Source organism: Danio rerio, chromosome 5, assembly GCF_049306965.1.
Source record: "Danio rerio strain Tuebingen ecotype United States chromosome 5, GRCz12tu, whole genome shotgun sequence".
Classification (NCBI taxonomy): domain Eukaryota; kingdom Metazoa; phylum Chordata; class Actinopteri; order Cypriniformes; family Danionidae; genus Danio; species Danio rerio.
The window spans coordinates 37,750,337-37,775,607 of NC_133180.1; the positions used below are offsets into that span (position 1 = coordinate 37,750,337).

The 25,271-nt window shown below is 35.1% G+C and overlaps 2 protein-coding genes across 36 annotated transcripts in view; both read left to right on the forward strand.

The window, feature by feature from the left end:
* The first annotated feature begins 10 nt into the window (after nt 1–10).
* nccrp1 (P1, F-box associated domain containing) lies at nt 11–3,911 on the forward strand. The gene is made up of 6 exons (NM_130921.2): nt 11–556; nt 1,885–1,971; nt 2,123–2,219; nt 2,583–2,678; nt 2,941–3,079; nt 3,164–3,911. The coding sequence occupies exons 1-6, from the start codon at nt 412–414 to the stop codon at nt 3,311–3,313; spliced, it is 714 nt and encodes a 237-aa protein (NP_570996.2). The 5' UTR covers nt 11–411; the 3' UTR covers nt 3,314–3,911.
* Nucleotides 3,912–4,392: 481 nt separating this feature from the next.
* Nucleotides 4,393–25,271, forward strand: part of slc8a2a (solute carrier family 8 member 2a) — a 39,240-nt gene continuing 18,361 nt past the window's right edge. For 6 of the 35 annotated variants that reach the window (XM_009301672.5, XM_073950945.1, XM_009301675.5 and 3 more), the window contains exons 1-5: nt 4,393–4,570; nt 10,822–10,961; nt 20,568–20,895; nt 23,464–23,601; nt 24,522–24,749. In XM_009301672.5, the coding sequence (XP_009299947.1) occupies nt 20,599–20,895; nt 23,464–23,601; nt 24,522–24,749 (663 nt within the window). In that variant the 5' untranslated portion in view covers nt 4,393–4,570; nt 10,822–10,961; nt 20,568–20,598. 35 annotated transcript variants of the gene reach the window in all.

Here is a 25,271-nt window from a genome sequence, read left to right on the forward strand (position 1 = left end):
AATCTCTGCTGCTGACGTGATAAGCCAATGGTGTTGTGTTAAAGGGTGTGGTACAGTTCAGCTGTCTGTCTGCTGCACATGAATTATGCTCTCTACCACCTCAACTGTCTTTATATAAAACAACACCATCAATAAAGTGCCTGAAAGATACCACTGCGTTTCGGACCATATGACAAGAACAGTGTATGCCTCATACTGCTCAAAATAATGTATCAAGTGTCTTGGCACCATCGTCAAACAGGGGTGGTCTGTGACTTGTGACTCACCTGTGAGTAAAGTGCAATTAAGTATCTTGCGCAAATGCAGAAAGCTCAGAAGTTCTGAGTTAGTTGCAGGGCGGGGCAGACCATAATAAAACACTTCCTCGAGACTGCAGTGAGCGGACCACGGGGGAAACAGTCTGACTCTGCAATGGCGACTGACTGGAAGCAGAAGTGTGACTCGGAATGGCAGCTCGGGGCTCACGGTGTCCCAATGCCTGACACCGTGGACTGGAAATCGGTGTTCGAGACGAAGCCGTTCGAGCGCAACCTACTGCAAAACCCCTCGCCTTACGGTAATGACGTCACACACAGGCGTATTCACATATGGCGGTGCTACTTTGTATATGTCATACCTTGGTGAAATCTCTGCTCAAACATTGTTGTTTCTGTATAAAGTAAAAGATATTTTGAGCTGGAGAACTAGAGAAGACCGAGGTTATGGTTGTAGCACTGATGTTTGACTTCTGCTGTTGTTACACAATCAGTTTAACTATTGAGAAATTAGCAAGGCAAGGCAGTGTTTTTCATATAGCACATTTCATACACAGTGGCAATTCAAAGTGCTTTACATAAACAGGAATAAAAGAGAAAAGTATAAGAAAATAAAAACAAAAAATAAATGTGATTTTTTTAAAAATTACAAACATTAAAAAGTGTTAAAACAGGTTTTAAAGAATGAAAAAGAAAGACATAGTGTGAACTGTCAGATGTAGCACATTGCTCCTTCATTAAAAGCACAGCTAAACAGATGTGTTTTCAGTCTTGAATTGAATGTACATAATGTTGGAGCACATCTTATCATTTCTAAAAGTTGATTCCAGCAGCGAGGGGCGTAATAGGCCAGTTTATGTTGTTTTGACTGAACTCTTGGAATTTCTAGTTTATCTGATCCGAAAGATCTGAGTGGTTTGTATTCAGTGAGCATATCTGTAATGAGGTCTTAGGCCATTTAGTGATTTATAGACAAGTATGACTTTAAAATCCATTCTGAAAGTAACTGGGAGTCGGTGTAAAGACCTAAGGACAGGTGTGATGTGCTCTGGTTTTCTGGTTCTGGTCAGGATCCTAGGCACAGCATTATGGATGAGCTGCAACTGTCTTGGTGATGAATATAGTTTGAAAGCATAACTGATGATCTGAAAATAGTTGCTAATTTCAAACTTGTTGCTAATATCCCCTTCCCAGATGGTTCAGGTTTAGCTCCCATTTGGATATTTTATTTATTTATTATTATTTGAGTTTGTTTTTTTTATTCGTGTGAACCAAACAAGAACACTTTTTGAATGTTGAATGGAGACCCTCTTTGTCAAACTTTTTGCTCTTGAATTGGTTTAACATTGTGCAAGATGCTAAAAGGGGATATTGTACTGTATAACATCTTTGTTGTTCTTATTATAAAGGAAATATGTCAAGAGCTCAGTCTGTGCAGTGATTTATAGAATGAGCAGCATTAAATCATTCGGAGTGTGCAAATAAGCTTCCCATAATTTGTTTTACATAACCTAAAAATGGTGCAAAATTTGCTTATAAATTATGGATATTTGTATTTGGTTAAATTAAAAAAATTTTAATCATTCTGATCTTTAAATTTCTTCTCTTTTTTTCTCCTTTTGCTTACCAGGTGTGAACCACACTGTTCCACCACCTGAACCCCATCGGTCAGGAATACCACCTCCTTCAGACCGACCACCTCAGTTGGAGCCTGAAGGTGAGTCTGTAACCAAAACTTTATGTTTGCTTCCCAGAAAATGCTGAAATGTATAACTTGCAATGAATGTGTGCCATTAGCCATTCTTAATGTCTTTTACAGCAAATAAATTGAGTGAAAATGTTATCCTGTTCTGTGATGCTAAATGTAGGTAATTTCTCTGGCTGGAAAACTAATACAGAAGTTTTGCCCTATGACACTAGTGGAATTCCTCCCGGTGTTGTGATCTGCCAGCTTCCTCAGCACAGGTTAATCACAGTTTTTTACACAACAAAAATATAAAATAAATTAAAACACTGGTCATTAGATGTATAAATATACAAAATGGTATGTAACTTGTGTAGCAAAAATGTACATCTTGTGTTGCTTTCTGTAGAACTGTATTTAATAATGTGAATCTAGTTACTTACAATTATACATTTTTTTGTCTTATACATGCAAAAAAGACCCCCGTAAACCTCTCACAGTTACATAACCATTACTATTTCAGTATGTTTCTCTGTATTTGAATCAGATCTGAGCAAGACAATCACTTGTCAATGTTTTTTGGGGTGAGAAAGAGGTCACCTAGTCTGCCTGATATGACTGACTGTTTAGCATTTTTATCTCAGGTGGTTCACTCTAGAGCAGTGTGTGGACCTGAAGGCAGCAGGTCTGTGGGACCAACTGCTGGACGACTTTCAGCCAGAGATTGTCATTGAAGACTGGTGAGTTATGAGCTGCTTATTAAAATGTCCAATTTCAGTTTATGCAGACTTCTAATAACTAGGGGGGGGAATGAAACCATTTTAACAACGTTTGCATGTTCTTAATGTACTTTTAACTACACGCATTTCAAATGGCTTGAATGGGAAAAAAACAGATAATGTGCATAGAAGTCTGTCTGCAGTGGTCATAGCTACACTTTTTTTTAATTCCAACATTAAGCAATTTGACCTGCAGTGTGTATTTGTTTCTCCTTATGGTTAGGTATGAGGAAAGCCAGCTTCATAAATGCATCTATCAGCTTGATGTGAAGCTCCTGGGTGCTGATGGTGAGACTGTTATTAAGCAGCACACCTATAACCCTGAAGAGGACCTGGAGTGCTACTCACACACCTGGAAAAAGGTAGCACAAACATGCACGTGTACATTAATTTTCAACAATATTTGATATTCTTGTCAACATAATGTGTGTTTTTTTTGTGCACAGGTCTCCCATGTGTTCTCCAAGTATGCGCCGGGGGTGCGGTACATTCACTTCCTCCACAGACTGAAGAACCAGTTCATGGTTGAATTCTTTAATACCAAAGTCACAGACAGCTCAGTTATTGTCAAGGCCAGCAAACCCAGTGTGAAATAATAATCCATCAGTCAAATTAATTTGATAAAGTCAGCAATAATATTACAAGTATTCAACTTGCATAGTTCTTAAAGTAACTGCATTGACAATAATATAATGAAACATTCCTTTCTCAATTTGTGACCTTTTTACTTATTATTAATTATGGTTCCATTTTTATTTAAGTATTTAAAGGGTAATTAGTTTTTTTGTGAGAAAGCTATCTGTTTACTCCCCATCAAGTGTTTGCAAAATGTTTAGATTTTTTTTTTTTTTTTTGTGGGTGTGCAAAAAGATTAAGATTAAGATTATTTTAAAGGAGCTCAGAATCTTGAAGCCACTGACACCAGTAGAAAAGGCACCATATAAGTCAAAGGCTACTTTTCCAACATTTTTCAAAATGACTTATTTTGTGTTAAACAGAAGAAAGAAACTTTGACTGACCAAGTGGAGGGTAAATAACTGATGTTGGAATTGACTTTTTTTGGGAGAATTATTACATTAAGCCCAGCAGATGGCGATATAGCCCAACGATTATTAGGCTACAAACAAAATTTTGTGTGACCCATCCTGTCACGGATTTCTATGCTAAATAAAAAAAAATTATTGTACAAAATAACCACAATCACGATTATAGAATAAGAATTTTTGTTTTTGTTGTCGGTGGCTGTATTTAAGAGAGTACTTAAAAGAGGCTGTAAAACTAACTAGTGTATAGGCTAATCCACTTTATAGGCTAGTAAGTTAACCATAATATTGTAGCACTATGTTTACTGTGGTAACGTGTTATTAAGTAAGCAATATAATCATATTTGTTGCCAAGCGATATATTTAATAACTATTAGGCTATTATATTTCATTAATACGAAACAATAAAATATATTGTGTGCAACAAACAAAACTGAAAACATGTCCTCATCGTTTTTGACAGCGCATTTAATGAATTATTTAAAGTACAAAGGTTCAACAAAAGCTAAATATTCTTTTGTTTATGTTGGTCTGTAGTGGGCCCTTTTTCTTCAGATTTATAAAGTGTATGTAAAGGCCGCTGTTGATGTATTTTGACGCACCAATCAGAGCGTCGCGTTGAGCTGCTGCGCAGTCTACAGCGTGCTGTACGCGTGGAGGATGCGCGCTTGTTTGGGATGCTCGGATAGTTCGGGACAGAAACAGATCACAACGAAAACTAATGGCGCGACTCTCCTGGGGACTGACAAACCTCCTATGCTGCCTCTCCGTCATGTTCGTTCCAGTCTGAGCTCTCTAATAGACAATAAGGTAAGTTCTGTTGTATGAATTCAATAAACTACACTCTTCACGCACTTTATTGACTGCTGCTGTTTAGGATGCCATGCGCACACCGCTTCAACAATGTATTTGTCAGGAGGAGCCAACACAACTCGCGGCAACATATTTGTTTTTGGTTTCATAAACAGAAGCACGGAATGTTTGCAAGTGTTTAGCTGTCTTTGTTCCGTTACTTTTGAGAGTAGCACCTGTTAGCAGTCGCATGTTCCGTTCAGTCTGTGGCTGCTTTACACAAGTTATTAATGAGCCACTCAACCTTGGGTCTGCTAGGTTTCTTTTGTATTATTTAGGAGTCGATGAAAGCTAAAAACGAGAGTCTTTTTCACCCTGCACAGGAAAAAGAGCAAAAGGTTAGCAACCATGAAGAGTTAATTCTAGTGTTGCTATAAATGATTGTAGATTTATTTATTTAGATTAAATACATTAGGTTTGTTTTGATGTTAACATGGCAGCATGCAGTGGGTTATTTCTCATACCCAATCTCAAATCCAAAGGGATGACCTGACACCCCCAATCAACTGTGGCACAATCTCACAGATGAAAAACTGCGTCCATGTCAATGCAGCTATAGTTTGTTCTGTATTAGATTTGTGTGTGAAATAGCCTATTGGTTTGTGTGATATATTGCACACAATGAGAGTGTAATTTCAGAAAAATATAATCTAATCATCAACTGATCTGACTTTTTCAGGTGCCAACCTTGTGTATTAAACATACCACCAATTCATAATCAAATATATGCTTTATTTTGACCATGATTTTGACATGTACCTTTTTAAAAATCCATTTTTAGCTTTTCTGATATTGTCTGCAGTTTTACCAAATAAGAAACTTTGAAGTGGGTACATGGGATCAAAGTACCGGAAATAAATATCCCAACCTGAAACAAATCAAACTACTGCTAAAAAGGTGTTTTTGCAGTGATGGAAGTTAAAGTAATATGTGTGGTTATTTACATTTATTAGGCAATTATACCTCACAGCCCTTTATGAATATCTCTATATATTCTGCCATTGTCTACTGAAATTTTCCCTTTGTTCTCCGTCTTACTGGTGACGTGGTCTGTTAAAAATTTCTACAGCGGAGTAATACTTAAAGTCTTGGATTACGTGGAAGTCACGATTGTCTCGTGGAAGTCTGTGTGCGGTCAAAGTGGAACTGATTAAACGGTAACCCGTCTAGCTCAGAAAAGGTGTTGTCTTTCGAAATGGAAAAAAGAAACTGTATATTTAGTTACAGTGCTTGGTGCAGCCGGTCAGGAACATGGGGAAATCTGTCTGCACGGAGACTCTACAAAAAAGTGTATTCTAGTGATGACAATTATGATAGGAAAGAAAGTGTTATTATCAATGGATCAAATGTTGATGGAAAAGATGGATATTTAGTCTTAAACCCTGGATTGCATTAAGGGAGTCATTCCACCTGCAGGGAACAGACAAGGTAATGTGATTGTGAATACGATTTTTTTTCCCTCTTTGGGATGGTGATGATGAACGTTAAGCTGACGTGATCGTGTCAGTTTAGGCTGCAGAGGTTCAGTGCAGAAGTAGCTCATTCAATCTAATAATGCATCCTTTTAGAAAAGCTTCTGCATTCCCAATTATCTGCTTTGTCTTCCATTACATAGTTTCTGAAATTCCTACTGAGCACTCACATGGAAACACAAGCACTGAACACACCATCTAATAGCGGCCTCTCTTGCACGGGCACATGTGAACACACACACACAGGTCAGTGGTTAACCTCCCTGGGATGGAGGGGCAACTCTAAATGGTAAAGTATCCGTGAAGTTCTGTAAGACACAGAAACATGAGCCTCTGCATGTGTACAGTGTGGCAGACCACTCTTTACATTAGCACATATATCACAACCGTTTTAGTATTGATGAAAATAACAGGGTGTCCGCGGGGTCTTAAATCGCAAAATAAAAATTTTAGGCCTTAAAAAGGGTTACATTTACTAAAAATATTGTGTTATAGGTCTTAAATCTTTTTAATGCAGGTCTTAATTTTTCTTTTGTTCATGGATTGCTACCCAATATGTCCAACAGCTATGCAATCACCAACAATCCATCTCAATAAAACAGAATTTTTATTTAAAAAGGTATTTCTTATCATAACAATTTAATTATTGTCCTTAACATTTGTTTAAAAGTGCTTCATGTGTTTGCTGCTGAGGACACCGACCTGGACTGATTGCATAATTTAGTTTCATTATAGTTTTTACAATGTTTTAAACATTTGTCCTTTTTATTTTAGTTAAAATAAAGTTTATGTTGGAAAAACGTGGATACAAGTAGAGCTTGTTTGATTTTACACAATATATAAAATGTTTTGTTAAGAAATATGAAATACAGTTATAAATATTAATTTATTATTGTATTATTAAATGTATTTAATAATAATAATTTTTTATAATAAAAATCTTTTCCACTTGGGTCGTTTGAAAAATTGTGGATCAAATATATTGATTTGATTTATGCTAAAAACATCAGAATGTTGATATGATGTTCCATTAAGGTATTTTGTTGTGCTGGGAATAATTGCTATTATTCACATCCAAAACAAAAGTTAGTTTTGGCATAATATATGTTTGTGTATTATATTTATGTATTATGTTTATGTGTTACACACACATAAAAACAAAACTAAACAAACAATTTTGTTACATACTTATTTTTAAATTTATATATAATTTGTATTGGCAACGTGGTGGCACAGTAGGTAGTGCTGTTGGCTCACGGCAAGAAGACTGCTGGTTCAAGCCTCAGCTGAGTTAGTTGGCGTTTCTGTGTGGAGTTTGCTTGTTCTCCCCATGTTCGTGTGGGTTTCCTCCGGGTGCTCCAGTTTCCCCCACAGTCCAAAAACATGCAGTAAAAGTGAATTGGGTAGGCTAAATAGTCCATAGTGTATGAGTGTATACCTCAAGACCCAGTTTTTGATTAGTATTGTGCATCATTTATTTTTTTTATTGTAAAAACACTATTGCTGTTTATTTGTGTTATTGTTAAATTTTGATTTGTGAGACTTTTTAAAACATTAAAAACAAATGAACTTGAAACAAAAAACAAAAAAAAAAGCGTTTGCATACAGTTTTATTGTCAGTAAAGTTTCACTTTAGGATTTTTTTTATCTTTTAATACTGAAAAAACTTGGGTGCAGACTTGCATCTCCCTTTCCCAGCCACTTGAACACACTTTCAGTTCAGGCCTGTAAGTAGGATGTGGTTTGGTAAGCAGCCCTGAGCACGCAGCCAGACAGGTGTGTTTTCTGCTCTTTGGACAGGTAAAGCAGTGTTTGCTTTGGCTGCAGAATGTGATACTCTGGTAGTGAGGTAAGACTGAAATGGAGCTCTGCAGAGTGGACATAAGGCTTGAGATGGATGTTGTCCTTATTGAGAGCCCATTGATGATGCTTTGTCTCAAGGAGAAAAAAGTGACAAAAGCTGTTACTGGGGTGGTACACATTCAGAGTGTGTTAATATGTACAGTATAGACATCCTGACAGGTAATTATGGTAAAACACATACCTTTTTGAACAGGTTCTCCACCGGTGACAGATTTTTTTGTGACAGTGCATAATACATTGTCATACATGATCAATGTAAAAGAAAAATATGATTATCTGTCATGGAATGATTGTTTGCACTGCGATTTACCATCTTTTAAGTTGCCATCTTTGTTATTCTCTTTATTCGGAGGACAAATGTCCACTATAGTAATACCTCCAATTTGTGATTTTGTGGGGACATTTCTGGTCTCCCTGAGGAAAATTATATATATTTTGCAAATGTGTAAAAATGCAGAATGTTTTCTTTAAGAATAAGTTATTGAGCATGGAATATTCGGGGTAACAATATGCAGTTATTACATCATGTATATGTTGGTTTTCCCCGCTGTCATTTAATATTTGAACATTTTAAATGTTTCTATTGTATTTAAAGAGTAATTTTAGACATTGTCAAGGACTAATTTGGATTATGGCAATGATTAAAATTTTCAAGAGCACTATTATTGGGCACTTTCACTCCACATAATTATCACATTTTTATTATAGTACTTTGAAATGTGTGGTAAAACAACTCGATAGCCTATGTCACTTGTATTTAATGCTTCTGCACACTTAGTCACTTTTAGGTATGAACATGAAAAAGGTACTGATGCTACAGTGACTACTTTTAATGTTTTATTTCTGAGTTCAGATTTATTTGCTAATTTCTCCCAAATAAAAAAAAAATGTATAACAAAAAAAAAATACTGACCTTAAGCTTTTGAACAGTACTCTACAGTTCAACATTTTAAGTTTCAGATTACTTTTTTGAAGTGGCTAGTAAATAGTAAGTAAATATATCTTAATTTTTCAGAAAAGTAATGCCTTTTACTTTCGTTTTCCCATGTAATGACTTACAGTCCTGCACTGTTGTGACAAATTGGTAGTAAACGGCAGATGTTTTATGTACAATATGTAAACATGACACTCACTGTACTTCTAGTTTAAATGTGAACATGTATTTACTTGCTTACAAACTGTAGAGTGTGAAATCCAAACTCTTCCTACTCTTCATGTAAAAATAATTGAGAAATCCCCAACTTCTGCAGTGAACAACACTGCTGTAGCAGCTCAGAAGGATTCACAATTCAGTTTGGCAACACTTGACATCACCTATTTAAATTGAATAGGAAGCATTGATGCTGACACCCCATGTGAATGGGCGTAAGCCTACCGGTGTTGTTCATTTCATATTTCACTTTTGGTGAAAAAGAGCAAAAATAGGTCCACACCAATATCCTAGTGGTTATTAAATCAGCACATGTCACTCAGGTGTTCACGGCGACCTGAGTTTAAGTCCCAGTTTGAGGTGTTTTGCCATTCCTTCCTCTCTCTCTCTCTCTCTCTCTCTCTCTCTCTCTCTGCTCCCAGGCATGCTTTCCTGTCTCAACTGGTGTCCTATAAAAATAAAGTATGTATATATATTATATATATATATATATATATATATTATATATTATATATTATATATATATATATATATATATATATATATATATATATATATATATATATATATATATATATATATATATATTATATATTATCTATATATATATATATATATATATATATATATATATATATATATATATATATATATATAATATATATATATATATATATATATAATATATAATATATATATATATATATATATATAATATATAATATATATATATATATTATATATTATCTATATATATATATATATATATATATATATATATATATATTATATATATTATATATATATATATATATATATATATATATTATATATTATCTATATATATATATATATATATATATATATATATATATATATATATATATATTATATATTATATATATATATATATATATTATATATATATATATATATATATATATTATATATATATATATATATATATATATATATATATATATATATATATATATATATATATATATACATATATATATATATATATACATATATATATACATATATACAGTTGAAGACAGAATTATTAATCCCCCCTTTATAGTTTTTCCTAATTTCTGTTTAAATGGAAAGAAATTTTTTTTTTCAACACATTTCTACACATAATAAATTAAATAACTAATCTCTGATAACTGATTTCTTTTATTTGTATGGCTGGATTGCAGTACATAATATTTTACTAGATATTTTTAAAAAATGTTAGTATTCAGTTTAAAGTGCAATTTAAAGAATTGATTAGGTTAACTAGATTATTTAGACAAGTTAGGGTAATTAGGCAATTCATTGTATAACAGTGGTTTTTTCTGTAGTCAATGAAAAAAAATGTTTAAGGGGCTAATAATTTTGAAACCTTAAAATGTTTTTTTTTATGCTTTTATTGTAGCCAAAATAAAACAAGTAAGACTTTCTCCACAGGAAATATTATATGAAATATTTGAAAAAGAGAAAAAAATCACAGGAAGGTAAATAATTCTGACTTTAACTGTATAAACTCAAAATTGCAAACCCAGCTCAGATAAAAACAATTTGCATAACATATTAGCATAATTAGCATATCATATTACTTTTTATATTACGCATTTAGTTACTATTTACAGAAGTAACTCAAGATTGTAATATATTACTTTTAAAGTAACTGTTTAGTACACAGACACTCTCTTGACTTGATTTGCTCTCTTTTACAGTGAGATGGTAATGAAGCGCTGCAGCTCTGAGCTGAAGTCCTGCCATCGCTTTGGCTCTCACATGCAGCACACAGTCTGAATCTGCCCTCCTGAGGTTACCTGAGTCCACCCACCTCAAAACACCACTCCATGAGGCACTAGTAAGTCATTTGAGATTGTTTTGGCTTGAGCTCCATCGTTCACATTTACATATTCTGTATTTCTTTGGAAGGAATCGAAAGAAATCATCATCACAGGTGCACATGAATCTCAGCCTTGAACTGTGATCAAGGTTCTCTTAAAAAGCATCATCCCACATCAAATATTTATTGTATGATTTAGTATTTCAGATGTTCCAGCATGTCAGTCAGACAGATTGTGATTTAGACAGCGTTTGTCTTAAGCATGAGCGTGTATCTGGTGTGTGTGTGTGCTGTGCTAAATATTGCATAACCGCAGTGTCGTGATGAGTGGCGGGTGAAGTTGAGACTGCGGATCCTTCTAGAGTAACGCTGGCCAGGATGAGGGGCCACCGTAACACACACCACAAGACCTGATCTCTCGGCCGTCCTGCTACAGGCTGACGAGTGTGTATGTATGTGTGTCTCTCTCAGGCCTCAAACATACAGTCTGCGTACTAAAACTGAAAAATCTCTCATCCTGATAACAATGTATATCACAATATAGTACCATTTTTGTAAATTCAATCAGTTAATAGTTGAGACATTTTCTTCTTTACAATTTTAAGTATATACTCAGAAATATACACTACCTGACAAAAGTGTTGCCATCAATCCCCGTTGTAAGATTAACAAATAATATCTTGACCTCTAGTTGATAATTTGGAAAGGTAGCAGAAGGTCGATTCTTCTGATGAATCATCTTTTGAACTACACCCCAATCATCACAAAAAATACAGAAAAATGACTGGAAACCACATGGACCCAAGATTCTCACAGAAGTCAGTCAAGTTTGGTGAAGGAAAAATCCTGGTTTGAGCTTGCATTCAGTATGGGGGTGTGTGTGAGAGATTTGCAGAGTGGATAGCAACATCAACAGCCTGAGGTATCAAGACATTTGTGCTGCCCATTACATTACAAACCACAGGAGAGGGAAATTCTTCAGCAGGATAGCGCTCCTCAAACTTCAGCCTCGACATCAAAGTTCCTGAAAGCAAAGATAAGGTCAAGTCAAGGTCCTCCAGAATTGGCCAGCCCAGTCATCAGACATGAACCTTATTGAGCATGTCTAGGGTAAGATGGAGAATGGGTTGAGTATAAATCCAAATAATGTTTATGAACTCCGGGAGTCCTGCAAGAACGCTTTCTGTTACATGACAAGACTTTTGTCTAAACAATCTTTTGTCTGAGCGTAGTTTAGAGGCCTTCGCCTTTCGTATAATCAACTACAGATACCAAATAATCAACTAGAAGTCAAGTTATTTGTTGTTCCTAAAACTTGGATAGGCGACAAGACTTTTGTCAAGTAGTGTATTTATTCATATGTGATTATATTTCTCACTTTATTTAAAACTTCAGGGCAAATATTTGATTAAAAAAAATTAGAAATATAAAATAAATATTCATGAAACACTTTCCAAAAACAAATGAGTATAGGTCCAAGATAAAATAAAATATATTGGGAAATAAAATCCCCCAAAAATGTAAGCATTGTAAGTTCAAGATTGCAACTTTCTCACATTGCTGTTCTTTGTGTTTCTGTCTGCATACCTCTAATGGCTTGTAATAATGCACATATATAAATGATAAAAAAAAAAAAAACATTACCTTAAACAATGTATTTTTGACACCACAATAGAGCATAATATAAAACGATTTGCTTTTATTTTGTCCATACCATATGTATCATCATTTTGCATGCTACTAGACATTGTGTGTCTTTAAGCATGCATGTCTTACAGACACACACTCATATGTACAAAAATGTTTTAGGTTTGTGATCTGCTGGTCTCGGTTTGGTACATTCCACTCATAGAAGAATGAGTAATATGCAACATGCAAAACTGCAATGGGTTAATCCTGTGATTCCAGGTCAAATGATCACACACAGTCTCGGATCCGAACACTTGATCTAAACCTGTCATTAGTTAACCACCTGATCTCAGATCGATCTGCAACAGGTTAATTATTTAATGCATGGATGGAGACCATGAAAGCAAGAGTAGAGTTTCTCAATCCAAAGCCCATGTTAGTGTATCAGTCACTTGCACCGTCTTTGTGTGAGTCGGTACACTTGAATGTGTGTGTGTGTGTGTGTGTGTGTTTTCCGTTTACCAAAATCAGTTTTTACAGAGCTATTTATTTTAAAATGATGTTCTATTGCTATCAAGACAGTGCTTATTTTAGCATTCTTTGTCATTTTGAAATAGTTTTATTTGTCTTTTAATTTGGTTCTCAATAGTAGTCCTACTGAACAATGCATTTTTGAAGCATCGTAAACTGCAGTGCAACTATGGTAGAGATTTATGTTATACATACTACTTTACTTTTTATATGAAGGCAATATTTCAGCAAGATGTATTCAATTTATGACCATAAAGAGATTTATATTATTACAAAAGATAGCAACTTGAAATAAATACTGTTTTAAAAAAATACTTTCTATTCATCAAAAAAATCTGGCCAAAAATATTAAAGGTGTAGTTTAATCGAATAATTTCTCTCAAAATATCTACTTTAGTGTTCAACAAAGAAAGAAACTCATAAAGGTTTGGAACCACTCGAGGGAAGAGTAAATAGTGGGTAAATTTGCTGCGTGTTGATTGTTTGTTTTGTTAGTTAAAACGAACCTGTAACTTTACAGAGCATTTTCATTTCCTTGTCTAGCCGTGATCTTTGATTCTTGTGCTTTATGTTATCTTCTCCTAGCCTTGGTCCTAGTTTATCTCTCCTTTCTCCGGTTTTGACTACTTGTCTGTTTATAGATGATGACTTCTGGATTACCTATATGTACCTAATTGCTCCTGTTGTTGACCCTTGCCTGATTTACGATCATTGTAAATGAATCTGCATTTGGATTCGCATCTTCGTGAAAGCCTCCATCAGTTACAGCTTAATAGTTAATTTTATATTACTTTACTAAACTTTCACTCTATGGTTAAACTTAGCAGTGACTCTACAAATCACATGTTCTGTAGCTTCTGGTCAACTATGATACAGGCTCAACATGACATATCCTGCGATGTGACTATTCCAAATGCGCACATTGCGATATCCATGCTGAAACTATATATTGTTCAGGCCTAATAGAATTTATTCCCAGTGTTTAAACTTAATGTGAGGGTTAGCTTAGTTATGACTGCAAATTGCTGATATTTTTCATGAGAATGCTTTAAGGGGTAAAGAAAGGAGAAGAGAAAGGGGAAGGTACAGAGATTATAGCGTATCGATACTGAAAGCAGATCTCTGTTCTCTCTGTGTGTGTATGTGTGTGTGTGCGCTTCTTGGAGACAGCTAGAACACTGTGTGCTGGGACTCAAACAGTGACTTAAATGGTGTTTTGTTTGTGTGTCACACATGAGCAGATTCAAGTGGAGTTGATTGGCTATGGTTAAGTGCTATTGTGATTGATTGACATAATGAGAGAATTGTATGACCAACGGTCTAATACAAATGATATGTTAAAATGATAAAATACTGGAAGATGGCTACAATAGGTTTGAGTTTGGAACTGATCCCAAAAATTTGAGATAATATGGAAATAAAACATAACATGACACAAAATCATTTTTAATTTGTATTAATGTGGATTTCTGTGTGTGTAAATAGAACGTACTGGTAGGATTAATGTGCTTTTTGTGTGCGTTTGTACATGTGGTGGCTTTACACAACCTTAGGTCTATTGTTTCACGTTGTTCTTCTACTATTATGTAGTCAAGTGTTTGTAAGAGTGTGTGTAATCAGTATTGGATGGCAAATGAGGATAGTGCTTACTAGAGAGAGAGAGAGAGAGAGAGAGTAGGTGTTAAAGCACACTCACTCTTATAAACGTCTCTCATTCATTCTACAGCGGCTCAGTAGTTGTCAGTGTGTGAGCCTGATATTGCTGCTGATATAAAATTTAAATAGTGAAATTTATATTGAAAATCAGATGGATAAAATGTTGAACAATAGAAAGAAAGAAATATGATTAAACAAAAATTCAAAAAGTTTTTTGCAATTCATTATTAATTTATTTCCAAAAAAAGTATAATTTAAATCGTGTTAATTACTGTTAATGTCTTTGACAATGAGCCATTGTTTCTTCTCTATTCACTTATTTTAACCTTGCCATCCTCATCATTTTCGTTTGTCACTCTCACGTTTCCTAGAACGGATCCTCTCTCTTTCTCCCTCTGTCTCGCTCTCTGTCTCCCTCTGTCACTTTCTCTCTCTGGTGGTGGTAATCTTAACCACTAAAAGGTGCTAACTCCTATTAAGCTGTCAGAGCTCTGTGTGTAAGCCAATCCGGCCAATCACTTATCAGCGGCACTGACAGACTGAAACAGTGTCATCATGGTAATCTGAGACATTTCAGTTTCAGCACAGACACACACACACAACTACGCAGAAGCATACACACACATAACTGTATGACACACTTGGAAGCATACACACAAGCGCAACACTATGACCCAACATGTACAAAAACACCTAATAGACTTTCATACATGCGTATGTGTGTGTTGTAGAGCCAGGTGTGACGGGCAGGTTATTTTTGGACAGTGGTGTAGAGTGGCAATGTCCAGGTAACCATAGCGTGGCTTAGAAAGTGAAATATGACCACATGGTTCAGTCCAGCACATCACTCTCAATCTCTACCACACACCGCACAGCTGACATGAAGAAAACCATCAGAGGAATGTGAGAAAGAGAGAGATTTTGAGTGAAATTGTGTAAATGAAAGGTCCGAGCTGACATGGCAGCCCTTTATTAAAATGTTTTGTAAGTACAATTTTTAAATCCATAAAATCCCACAAAACTAAAGATGTTGCAGTAACATTTGTATTATCAGTTACTAAACTGTTTTACACCTTTCATCGACTTTTACACCATTTAAAAGATTTAGGGCTCTATCATACACCCGGCGCAATGGGGCGCAAGGCACAGCGCAATAGTCTTTTACTACTTTAAGCTTGGTGCAAGGGTCATTTTGAGGCATTGCGCCACGCTGTTTAAATAGCAAATGCATTTGCGCTCAAATGTACGCCCATAGGCGTTCTGGTCTAAAAAAGCAGGCGTGTTTTGGCGCGTTGCTATTTTGAGAAACTGTAAATAGTCTGATCTTTAGACCAGAACAAAGTCGGTCTATTGTCTGGCGCAACGTACGCCTGGCTTACACACTACACACAAGATGCATTACGCAAATCTCTTTACATATGAAAAAGATATAATATATTAAGGATACATATATATAGGATATAAATATAAATTATTAAAATATTACAAAACATTAATTTCTAGCCTACATGAATTTAAAAACCACTGCCTTGATACTTTCTTCATTTCGGGAGGCTTTTTCAGGTCATTCAAGTTACTTTTGTATAATGTTATTATTGTTAGCAGTATTATTTATTATATCCATATTTATATTTGTTTCCCTATCCAAGAGCGAATGTGAAAGTAGTTCCATTATCTCTCATTCTCATGCAGTAGATGCTCTGTTTAACAGTTTTCTGTTAAAAAACTGTCAACTGTTAAATGTTTGCTTGTGAAGTGCTTATTTTTTCCACTTAAACTTACTTTACGTCCTGTAAATAGCAAATGCACTCTTGGCGCGACTCAGCTGACTCTTAAAGGGAATGGGAGATGAGACTCTAATTGGTTTATTCTCAAAACACACCTATAACTCATTAAGAAAATAAACTCAACCCTTTTAGACCATGCGCCATAGCGCAAGGCAGATTTCCCGACCTTAAATTAGCAAAAACGCGTCCTGACACGCCCTGAAAGTGTTTGCGCCCTGCGTTTTTGCGCTTTGAGCATGGACCGTCAAAATAGAGCCCTTAAAGTCAAAATTTGATATTCAAAAATATATCTTTATGTTATATATTTTAATTAATTATTATAATGCAACAAAACTGTAATATTGTGAAATTATGACAAATTAAAATAATGGTTTAAATTATTATTAATTATTAATAATTATTATTATATTAATATAATTTGATATGATATGATAAAAACTTGTGAACTGCATGTGTTTTCCAGTACTGGGTTGCAGCTGGAAGACTGTAAACATATGCTGGATAAGTTGGCGATTCATTCTGCTGTGGAGACCCCTGATGAATGAAGGGACTAAGCCAAAGTAATATAAATGAATGAATTGCATGCTTTTATCCAAATTTTTACAAATGATCAGTCTCTGTTTAACTCATACTTCATCCTTTGTCACTTTTCATGTTGTTTTTACCTAGAACTAAAACAGGCTATGGAAAAATATACAGATATCTCATTTTCTTATTCAAATGTAATTTTCATGATGCCAGTGCTGCCAGTCATAACCTCAGAAATCACATCTAGGCATTAGCCGGTGTCTGACGGGATGAAAACATCAAGGTTTCACTGTTTTTTGATTACTGCTCTAAAATTATTTATTTTTAAATTTCTGGGTAAAAAAATTATTAAAAAACAAATAAAAAAAAAACCTTTAAACACAATATATTTTAATATATTTGATCTATTAATCTATTTTCGTTAACTTCAAAAACACAAATTTCTTCACAAAACATAACAAAACACATTAAAAAAAATATTTTTACCTTAGGAACTGTATAACATTTTAGCAGTTTTCAAACCTTGACTTTTCCAAACCATGGTATACCTTGAAACCGGTCAACCCTGTGTTCACGTGGGCTTCCTGCGGGTGCTCCGGTTTCCCCCACAAGTCCAAAGACATGTGGTTTAGGTGAATTGGGTAAGCTAAATTGTCCGTAGTGTATGTGTGTATAGATATTTCCCAGTTATGGTTTGCAGCTAAAAGGGCATGCACTGCGTGAAACATGTGCTGGATAAGTTGCTGGTTCATTCTGCTTTGGAGACCCGTGATTAATAAAAGGACTAAGCCAAAAAGAAAATGAATTAATTAATGAATTAATTAATGATTTAGAGGCCATCATCTGATTGGTTGAATTCTGCAGGATTTCTGGGTGAGCTCTGTATATTGTCTTTGATGACTGGCCTTGTGTTGTCAAGAATAGAGATGTGCTTATAGCACATATAGTAATAAGCACTTGTCTGAATGAATTAAGCAATGTTGTTTTCAAAATTGTGTGTTTAGTTTACGTTTATTTACTATCCTTAACATGATGCTGAAAAGTGAACAGTGATTAGTTGGTTTAACATGCTAGTCATTGAAAGCTACAAAAGAGTACAGACTCTTGGGGTCTGGCTATGGGAGAGTTTGCAGTCAGCGACCTGGATCTTAAAGTCTGTGGGCCAGGTATGATTAAAGTGGTCATGAATTGCCTATTTTTATTTTGTTCGGCTTTCTGAGTTCAAGTCATGTCTAATTTTTAAGATTTTTAATTAAAAGCATCATTACTTAGGCAGAAGATTAGGCTAAAAGTAGGTTTTATTTGTACTGTTTTGACCCCCTCATAAAATACACAGTTTGAGTGGGTGTGAGAATTTGTAGACTACTGGTATGATTGGCTGTTATTTTTGCGTATTTGGAAAGAAAGACAGCTGTGGAAAGACATCTATTTTCAACAGCCTACATCCATAGATGGATGCAGTTGTGACTTAGGCTAAAACTACATAAATATCAACTATATATCAAATGTTTTAATAACAAGCAAAGCAATAGTGACTGTAAGAAAAATAGTTACTCACACCAGTGTACACTACCTGAAAAAAGTCTTGTCGTCTATCCAAATTTTAGAAACAGCAAATAATAACTTGTCTTTTAGTTGATCTTTTGGTATCAGAAGTGGCTCATACGAAAGGCGAAGGCCTCTAGATTACACTAAGACAAAAGATTGCTTAGAAAAAAGTCTTGTCACGTAACAGAAAGCGTTATTGCTGGACTATTGCGGAGTTCATAAACATTATTTGTATTCATACTCAACGCCTTCTCCATCTTACCCCAGACATGCTCAATAATGTTCATGTTTGGTGACTGAGCTGACCAATCCTGGAGCACCTTGACCTTCTTTGCTTTCAGGAACTTTGATGTGGATGCTGAGGTATGAGGAGCGCTATCCTGCAGAAGAATTTCCCTCTCCTGTGGTTTGTCATGTAATGGGCAGCACAAATGTCTTGATTCCTCAGGCTGCTGATGTTGCCATCCACTCTGAAGATCTCTTGCACACCCCCATACTGAATTTAAGCTCAAACCAGGATTTTTCCTTCACCAAACTTGACTAATTTCTTTGAGAATCTTGGGTCCATGCAGGCTCCAATAAGTCTTTTTAAGTAATTTTGATGATTGGGATGCAGTTCAACAGATCATTCATCGGAAAAATCGACCTTCTGCCACTTTTCCAAATGATCAACTAGAAACAACTGGAAACGACGACAAGACTTTTGTCAGGTAGTGTAGTGCAATATTATTTTAAATTATAGTCAACAATTTAGTTATTAGTAGGTATTATTTATTTATTAGTACGTTTATTAGTTTCCCTAATTCTAAAGATTAAGCTGTTAATCATGTGGTCTGGAACTTAAAAATAAAGTTCATCCACTCCTTCTTAATGTTAGGATCCAAGGGAATGCTGTGCAAAGACTGTGTTTTCTCAGAACTAGTGACTTTACAGTATCTTGGAGTCATATTTGTCATTTGGATTCTGTATAGCCCTGCATTTGCCCCTATGTGTTAGACCAGGGGTGCCCAAACTCTGTCCTGGAGGGCTGTTGTCCTGCAGATTTGGGCTAAACCGAGTTTGGGCACCCCTGGTCTAACACTCTTATTTTTAAGCTAAACTACCAAAATGACAAGTTTGGTAATGTGCCTCTTTATTACATAATACTGTGGCTAAACCCCCACCCCCCACAAAAAAGTAAATGACGAGAGGCAAATGCAGAGCTATACAGAATCCAAATGACAAATATGACTCCAAGATACTGTAAAGTCACTAGTTCTGAGAAAGAAAATATATTAATGTTAAAAAAGAAACATAAAAGTTTGATCCTATCAATGTCACAACGGATGCCTTTAAATAGTTATTAGTTGTCAGCCAGCATCAGTGTTTACTGAGATTGAAGTTAATTAAATTTAAATAAATTGAGATAAGAAATATTGTTATAGCAACACATCTTACTGCTTTGGTAAATTACGCTCGTAACCAGACGTCACGGGATGACTGATCGTAAAGTAACGTGTAATCTGGCACATTTGTTACCCACGACAAGTCAAGATTTCATCAAGAAAAAAATCGCATAATCTGACATAGTGGCTTTCGTAAACGACAATAAAAATCATGTGATCTGACCGGGGCTTTAGACTAACAATAATGATTTGTGGGCTGAAACACACGGGATGTATTCATAATATGATGACCTCTTATCAGAATTAGAATCAGGTTTAGATTAGGACTCATACAAAGTGATTAACATCGTTCCTCACATGCTTGTAAGCTACCCATATAGACCTTGCACCTCATTCATAAAACAATAGCAGAGTGTAAATCATTTGTAAAACTATTTATAGACAAATTATTTCATTATATATTAAACATATACATGTTTAATGATTGATTGATCATGCTTTGTTGGAAAAAAATAACCCCGACTTTCTTTTCCTCTCTCTGTCAATCTCTCGTCTTCAAGAGGAGGGCCATTGTGTTTGCCATATCTGGTCATGGCTCCTCCTCTCCTCCTCCACCTCCTGCTTCTCCTGGTCTCTCCACAGGTGTGTGCGGGTGGCAGTGCTCACAGGGACAGCAACAGTAGTGCTGATGGACCCAAGAAACCCTGCTTTGAGAAAGTCAAGTGTCAGCCAGGGATTCTGCTTCCTGTGTGGCTGCCGCATGACCCCCCACTGGCAATGCAGGCCGTACGAGCCGTGATCTACTTTGCATGTCTTCTCTACATGTTTCTGGGCGTCTCCATCATCGCTGACCGCTTCATGGCTGCCATCGAGGTCATCACGTCACAGGTGTTACAGCAACACCAAGCAAACAGAAAAACTGTACATTAAACACATAGCATTTATAATGTACAGTGCTCAGCATATATAAGTACACCCCTCACTAATCTCTCTTTTAAATTCATATTTTAATAGGAAGCTAGACAATATTATCTTTGTGCATATACATTAGATTAGTCAGTACTGAAGCCAAATCTGCAGCTTATCTAACAAAATAACTTACAACAACTGACTAAAAACTAGTACACTCAAATGTATATGTTATAGAAAAATATTTATTTTCAAAATGGGGTGTACTTAATTATGCTGAGCACTGTATTACTGATCATTCAGGGTTGAGGTTTGAAACTTTTTATAAAAGAGTAATGAAATAATATTTGTGCAAGGGAATATTTTAGTAATTTGGTTGTGATTTTTTTTTTAATTTATTTTTTTTATTATTAATTAATGTATTTTTTTATTATTATTATTATTTTTTTAATTATTATTATTTTTTTAATGATAAGTTCTATGTGTATACGGTATTAATTTATTAGTAGTCTCTCATCTCATCTCATCTCATTTTCGTCTGCTTTTCCGGGGATGGGTCGTGAGGGTCTGATGAGTCTTAGGAGAGAACCCCAGACTTCCCTCTCCCCAGACACCTCCTCCAGCTCCTCTGGGGAAATTTATCTATAGCAATCCTGTTACAAGTACACACACACATTGGTATTGGTGGTTTACAAGGACTTTCTAGAGGCATAATCGATTTATACAGCAAAACCGATTATTATTATGTCTTACTCTACCCCTATACCCAACCCTTAAAAGAAAAATGTGGCAAGTTTTGAATGTGGAAAGCAGGGGTCACCAATCCTGGTCCTGGAGGGCCGGTGTCCCTGCAGGGTTTAGCTCCATCTTGCCTCAACACACCTGCCTGGATGTCTCAAGTATACCTAGTAAGACCTTGATTAGCTTGTTCAGGTGTGTTTGATTAGGGTTGAAGTTAAAATCTGCAGGACACCGGCCATACAGGAACAAGTTTGGTGACCACTGGTGTAAAGACTCTTAAATATGATTTGTTTTGTAAGTGTTTTGAATTACAAGGTGACCACGCATGTTCTCATAAACCAGCTGAAGAGTACAACTTAGTCTCACCCTTGTCATTATACAAATATCTGAAACCTGCTCTGAATCTGCACTTAAATGAAAAATGGCTAATAGGATGGGATAGTATAATCAACCAATTGTATGAAGTAAATCTATTTGTAAATGAAAGAAATAATTATGATTTTGAAAAAAGACCTTTTTTAAGGATGTAAACAAAAACAAAAAAGATTGGAATTCTTAAACATTCTTAAAACATTGAAATGTCCTATAGACATGATCAGGTATTATATACAAGATGTAAAATTGACCAATCAAGATTTACACATTCATTTTTATTGGAAGAGTAAGTAAAACCTATTTGTGTCTTGTGTAAGAATATTTAGATGATAAAACATATTTTTATAGAATGTATATCTATAAATGACATCAGAAAACATTTTTATTCAGGAACTAATTTAGCTAAAATGTTCAAAAAGATGTCCTCTGGAGGAATTTTAACAACAAACCAAAACTACTTAAATGACTTTTTATCAATGTTGTTGTTATTTGTATATTTTCTGTACAATAAATGATTAAGAAACAGTTATAATTGGAAAAAATATATTGATTATTTAGTACAAGTGATGCCGAGAATATAGCCAATGCTGCTGATATGGCATAGATAGATAGATAGATAGATAGATAGATAGATAGATAGATAGATAGATAGATAGATAGATAGATGGATGGATGGATGGATGGATGGATGGATGGATGGATGGATGGATGGATGGATGGATGGATGGATGGATGGATGGATGGATAAATAGATGAGTTGATGGATAAAGAAAGATAGATAGATAGATAGATAGATAGATAGATAGATAGATAGATAGATAGATAGATAGATAGATAGATAGATAGATAGATAGATAGATAGATAGATGGATGGATGGATGGATGGATAGATAGATAGATGGAGAGATGGACGAACGGACGGACGAACAGACGGATGGACGGACGGACGGATAGATAGATAGATAGATAGATAGATAGATAGATAGATGGATGGATGGATGGATGGATGGATGGATGGATGGATGGATGGATGGATGGATGGATGGATGGATGGATGGATGGATGGATGGATAAATAGATGAGTTGATGGATAAAGAAAGTTAGATAGATAGATAGATAGATAGATAGATAGATAGATAGATAGATAGATAGATAGATAGATAGATAGATAGATAGATAGATAGATAGATAGATAGATAGATGGATGGATGGATGGATGGATAGATAGATAGATGGAGAGATGGACGAACGGACGGACGAACAGACGGATGGACGGACGGACGGATAGATAGATAGATAGATAGATAGATAGATAGATAGATAGATAGATAGACGTAGCTGCTTATTTAATAACTTCTAGCATAAAATGGGATTTATACATATATATATGGCATATAGTGTACCCATACGGTGTTATTCTGTGTCCTATAGGAGAAAGAAGTGACTGTGACCGGTGCAAATGGAGAGAAGACCGTAATGACTGTAAGAATCTGGAATGAAACGGTCTCCAACCTCACTCTAATGGCTTTAGGTTCATCAGCGCCTGAGATCCTTCTGTCTGTAATAGAGGTACGCAAACAACTTCACAACAAACCAACAGTTCGTCTTGATCAGTAGTTTATCACAAGAGAAGTGAAGGCCTAGTTTTTTTCTACAGGTTAATTATTAAATGACTGACACCCACACTGACCTCATCACTTTACAATGATGACTTCAGCAGCTATTCATCCATGTAAAGGCATCATTTAACTCGATGTGTGTTGATACAGTGGCGCCCAGTTAAATATTTCAGCTGTCAAACTGCTCATTTCACTTCTCTATAAATGATTAAGAAATTATTCTTTCGGAATGGCAGATTTTTATGAGAATTTTGGATTTTGTGATATTTATGTGAATTTTATCATGCAAACTGAAACCTGAAGAAACAAAGCGTCCCTTAGGATGGAGCAATTATATAAGTGTACATCATACAACTGTTAGTGGTAGAAACAAATAGTCTAAAAAGTCCCTAAATAAATTAAAAGTCTTGAAATGTAGACATTATTTAAATGTTGTAATTTAAAATCCATCTTTTATGGAGATTTAACAAAGTCTCAAAACAGTTTTCTCACAGTTTATATTACAACATCTGTTCTTTTCTCACAGTATATGAAACTTTGTACAAGGATCTGGTTTCTCTAAACACTCTAAATCTGAGGGCCTGCTCGAATATTATACAGCAAATACAGTTTTGAAAATTAAATGGTCAGGAAATTTTGCAGGAACTATTTGCAGATTAAGCATTTAAGGACATCCAGAATCCAAGAAAAAAAAAACATTGATCATGCACTTTGATCATATATACTTTGCAGAATTTTTACATTTTTAAATAGCCTCATTAAACAAAAATAATTTCTTTTTATGATGCATTACATTATATTTAAAGTGATGTTTTTATTAATTGCATTTTAAACAGTGTTATTTTCATCTGCTCTGTATGTTTGTGGCAGGTATGTGGACATGGCTTTGAGTCTGGAGAACTGGGTCCTGGCACTATAGTGGGCAGTGCTGCGTTTAACATGTTTGTGATCATTGGAGTGTGTGTGTGGGTGATTCCTGACGGAGAGGTGAGGAAGATTAAACACCTCAGAGTCTTCTTCATCACTGCATCCTGGAGCATCTTCGCCTATATTTGGCTCTACCTCATCCTGGCAGTCATAAGCCCTGGCGTTGTACAGGTTTGCATTTTTAAATTAGTTTTTTTTTCTATAATAATTATATATTTGCTGTACATTTCAGTTTAGGTTTAGTTTGTTTTCTTTATGGTTTTGTTTGTTTTAGTTTAGTTTTTTGTGAACACTATATGAACACATTTATATTTAGTTTTGGTAAATTTAGTTTTAGTAATTCTAGTTTAAAAGAGTTAACCGGACATGTAGTGTCGACCAAAGCAGATATTAGTGTTTGCACAGCTTATGTTAACTCTTGTGAATTGGATAGGCTAAATTGTCCGTAGTGTTTGAGTGTGTGTATGTAAATTAATGTGGGTGAATGTTTCCCAGAGATGGGTTGCAGCTGGAAGCACATCCACTGCATAAAAACATGCTGGATAAGTTGGCGGTTCATTCAGCTGTGGCGACTTCAGATTAATAAATGGACTAAGCCGAAAAGAAAATGAATTAATGAACAAAGCATAAAATACTCCCATATGTTTGCAGATATTTAAGAAACATGTCAAGAGAACATACTTGTATGTTTTT

Bases quoted from the DNA above. Each gene is read 5' to 3' on its own strand.
- nccrp1 (NM_130921.2), top strand. From the start codon at position 412: ATGGCGACTGACTGGAAGCAGAAGTGTGACTCGGAATGGCAGCTCGGG. The intron at 557-1,884 runs GTAATGACGTCA...TTTGCTTACCAG, and splicing joins GCAAAACCCCTCGCCTTACG to GTGTGAACCACACTGTTCCA. The intron at 2,679-2,940 runs GTGAGTTATGAG...CCTTATGGTTAG, and splicing joins GAGATTGTCATTGAAGACTG to GTATGAGGAAAGCCAGCTTC.